This window comes from Glycine soja, chromosome 10 (genome assembly GCF_004193775.1).
Source record: "Glycine soja cultivar W05 chromosome 10, ASM419377v2, whole genome shotgun sequence".
NCBI lineage: Eukaryota > Viridiplantae > Streptophyta > Magnoliopsida > Fabales > Fabaceae > Glycine > Glycine soja.
Genome location: NC_041011.1, coordinates 47,211,685 through 47,215,450, shown reverse-complemented (window position 1 = coordinate 47,215,450; position 3,766 = coordinate 47,211,685). Strand labels below are relative to the sequence as shown.

General features: G+C 31.6%; 1 protein-coding gene across 1 annotated transcript; it reads left to right on the top strand.

The window, feature by feature from the left end:
• Positions 1-412: 412 nt before the first annotated feature.
• LOC114370029 (serine decarboxylase 1-like) lies at positions 413-3,060 on the top strand. The gene is made up of 5 exons (XM_028327319.1): positions 413-665; positions 1,035-1,266; positions 1,351-1,544; positions 1,651-1,787; positions 2,476-3,060. The coding sequence occupies exons 1-5, from the start codon at positions 422-424 to the stop codon at positions 3,055-3,057; spliced, it is 1,389 nt and encodes a 462-aa protein (XP_028183120.1). The 5' UTR covers positions 413-421; the 3' UTR covers positions 3,058-3,060.
• Positions 3,061-3,766: the final 706 nt, after the last annotated feature.

The following is a 3,766-nucleotide window of genomic DNA, read 5'->3' as shown; positions in this document are numbered from 1 at the left end:
TTTTAATTATCTTGTGGATCGAGACGCGTTTCCAAACGCCCCCAAAAATGATCCTCTCAGAGACTTTTTCCCAATTCCGCTACTGCATGAGAGTATAAGGCTGTTGAGAACGGCAGGCAGATTGATAAAAAGATACATTTTATTCCTGAGTGTCGTATTTCATTTTACTTTTAATACATTTTATTTTTCAATTTTTTATGCAGACATCTTTTGATTCACCATTAATTCCCCCCACCCCAACTGAAAATGAAATAAATAAATTAATAATACAATTCCACCAAGTGGAAAATACACGCGTTATGCACATTCACAGCTTTGATTTTCTGGCTATAAATACATATTCACAGCCTTTGTGTCTTTCACTACACATTCTGCATATATATCACTCTCGGATACACATATTACAAATTACAATATACAAATGGAGAATTCAGCGGGGAAGAACATGGCAATGGATTTCATAATTCCAAGAACTCATGCCACGGAGCTGTTGTCATCGAAAGTTGTCAGCAATGCCAATTTCTCTAGAAAAGAAGAGAATCTGCCGATAGATATTAAAGAGAACCTTGCTATCACCAAGTGCAGTGGCGAGACACAAGCCAATTTGGCTTCAGTTATTACTCACTATGTCGAGACTCTAAATCAGTACAGCTTGCGCAACTTAGGTATGCTTTTGGTTTTGGCGTTTTTACTTTGAAAATTGTTTCATTGTCATAATCTGTTTCACATCCTTATCCATTCTTAATAATGCAATCTCAGCAAGTAAAAGAAATATTTTATAATAGAAGGTAAGATATACAATGTGAAAATAATTGACACGCATGGAAATATCAAAGTTAGTTTAATACTAAATTTAATAATTTATAATATATAATAGTTCTGATATTTTGATACTTATTTTTAAACTCAGTTCAAACTTTTTTTTCTCTCTCTCTCTTTTTATAACAATATTATTTTTCTTTTATCTATTTCCATGAAATCTCTTCTTCTTACCATGCAAGACTGTACTAATGATCGACTTTCATGTACTTTAGGCTACCCCACTAATCAAAACTTCAACTATGACACATTAGCATCGTTGCTTCATTTTCATTTGAACAATGCCGGTGATCCATTCCTAGGAAGCAGCTTCTCCCTAAATTCAACAAGATTTGAAGTGTGTGTGCTTGATTGGTTTGCAAATCTGTGGGAGATAGAGAAGAATAAGTATTGGGGATACGTCACAACCGGTGGAACCGAAGGAAATCTTCATGGAATTTTAGTAGGGTTAGTATTTGATATAATTTCTAGACTCCTTTGATGCTTCAAAATATATACTAAACACAAACATCGATTTCTATCTTTATATAGGAGAGAACAACTTCCGGATGGGATTTTATATACCTCACAAGATTCACACTATTCAATCTTCAAAATAGCAAGAATGTATCGAATGCAGTGCATGAAGGTTAGCACTTTGGTCTCTGGCGAGATTAATTGTGTTGATTTAAAGGCTTTACTTCTTGCTCACAAGGACAAGCCAGCCATAATCAATCTAAACATAGGTATCCTTCGACAACTACCCACATATATAATAACTAATAATAGCACACACTTTTTACATAAAATTTATAGACACTTGGAGAAACATAAATATGGTTCTTGTTTCAGGGACAACTATGAAAGGAGGAGTTGATGACCTTGATCTTGTAATACAAACACTTCAAGAGTGTGGTTTCACACGTGATCGATTCTACATTCATTGTGATGGAGCTCTATTTGGAATGATGTTGCCTTTTGTTGAACAAGTAAGTTTTTAACATATATGTTACATAAAAAGCTTCTCTTTGATATATAGTATGATTAGGAAATGGGAGTTGTTGGGGAGGTAAATTGGATATGTGGAGAATATACAGATCTATGTTGAGACAGATTACTTTGAAATATGGCTTGGATTTTGAAATAAAATCTTTCCCTTATTTTATATTTTGTTTTGTTCTCCAACTAATTTAGAAATTTATCTTTTGTATATTATTCTTTTTTATAGGCTTAAATATATTCAAGGTCCCTTATAAATAAATAATTTTTATTTTAAATCCTTAATAAATTTTTTATTGAATTTGATCTTTAATATATCAAAACTTTTATTTTAATATATCAAAACTTTTATTTTGAATTCATGTCATCAGATTAGTGATGATATGACATTATCTCAATAATTAATATATTTTGAAAAAATTTATTTGTAAGATATTACATTATCAATAACTGAAGACAAAGACTTAAAATAAAAAATATTATAATATTATATCAAAAATTTAATATAATGAAATTTTTTATCAAAAATTCAAAACAAAAATTCATCATTTATTATAGATCTCAAACATATTTAAATCTTTTTTCCTCTTATTCATTATTCACTATTTATACACAAACACAAACATTTACAAATTATTAATTATGATGTTATCTAAAATATTGCTTGTTATTGTACAGGCACCTAGGATTACCTTCGAGAAACCCATTGGAAGTGTGGCTATTTCTGGCCATAAGTTCTTAGGATGTCCAATTCCTTGTGGTATTGTAATAACTCGTTTACGATACATCAATGCATTATCAAGAGATGTTGAATATATTGGTTCAAGAGATGTTACAATCACAGGTAGCCGTTGCGGGCATGCTCCAATTTTCCTTTGGTACGCCATCAAAAGAAAAGGTCTTATAGGACTTCAAAACGAAGTGCGTAAATGCATAATGAATGCACACTATTTACAAAGTCGACTACGTAATGCAGGCATTGGTGCAATGTTAAACAGGTTTAGTAGCACTGTTGTCTTTAAGAGGCCTCTAGATGAAGAGTTTACTCGTAGGTGGAATTTGGCATGCAAAGGAAATATTGCACATGTGGTAGTGATGCAACATGTTACCATTGAAATGTTGGACTCATTTGTTGCTGAATTTCTTCAAAAACGATCCATTTGGTTCGAAGACGAACAATTTCAACATGTATGCATTGCAAAAGACATTGGTTCGGGAAATTGTGGTTGTTCAATGCACACAATTCAATGTCACGATTGAGAATCTGTTAACTAAATAATACATATGTGATGTTATAATTGTTTAGGATTTGCAAAATGGCTGGGTTGGAACCTGCCTAACTTGCAAAAATTGATGTCAATTTGGTGACTCAACCCATCAACTGGTTGATATATTAATGTAAGTGTACAACATTGTTAAATAATAAAAATATCGTTCTTTCGTAAAATTTATGATTTATAATAATTAATTTATTGTGATTCAATAATAAAAGTTAAAAAAGATCGAAGAAATAGATTTTTATATTGGGGAAAGAATAATGAGAATAAAATCAAACATTAAGAACAAAGAACAAGAATGTAAGAATCATCAAGATTAGGGAAAATCAATATAAAATTGGTTTCCAAGATTGAAGTATATGCATATAGATTAATGTTCAGAGCCCGCTTTCTTCCCAGTGGAAAATGCTCCGGTCATAGCGTATTGAATATTCCATTATGCTCAATCTAAACATATATAATGGGAATATGTGATGTATAGATTAATTTATTAAGCAGTTCAAAAGGAGACATGCCTACGTACGTACACTAGTTAATTAAGGTTCAGGTCCTCAGCTTTTAACATGTCTCAATTCTTAAAAGCAACCATATAATAAATTATTATAACTATGAGGAGATCATGAAGAGAGAAGTGTGTATTGCATGTGTATGTTTCGCTTGTGTAGATGTGTATGCTCGCTCTCATAGAGAGT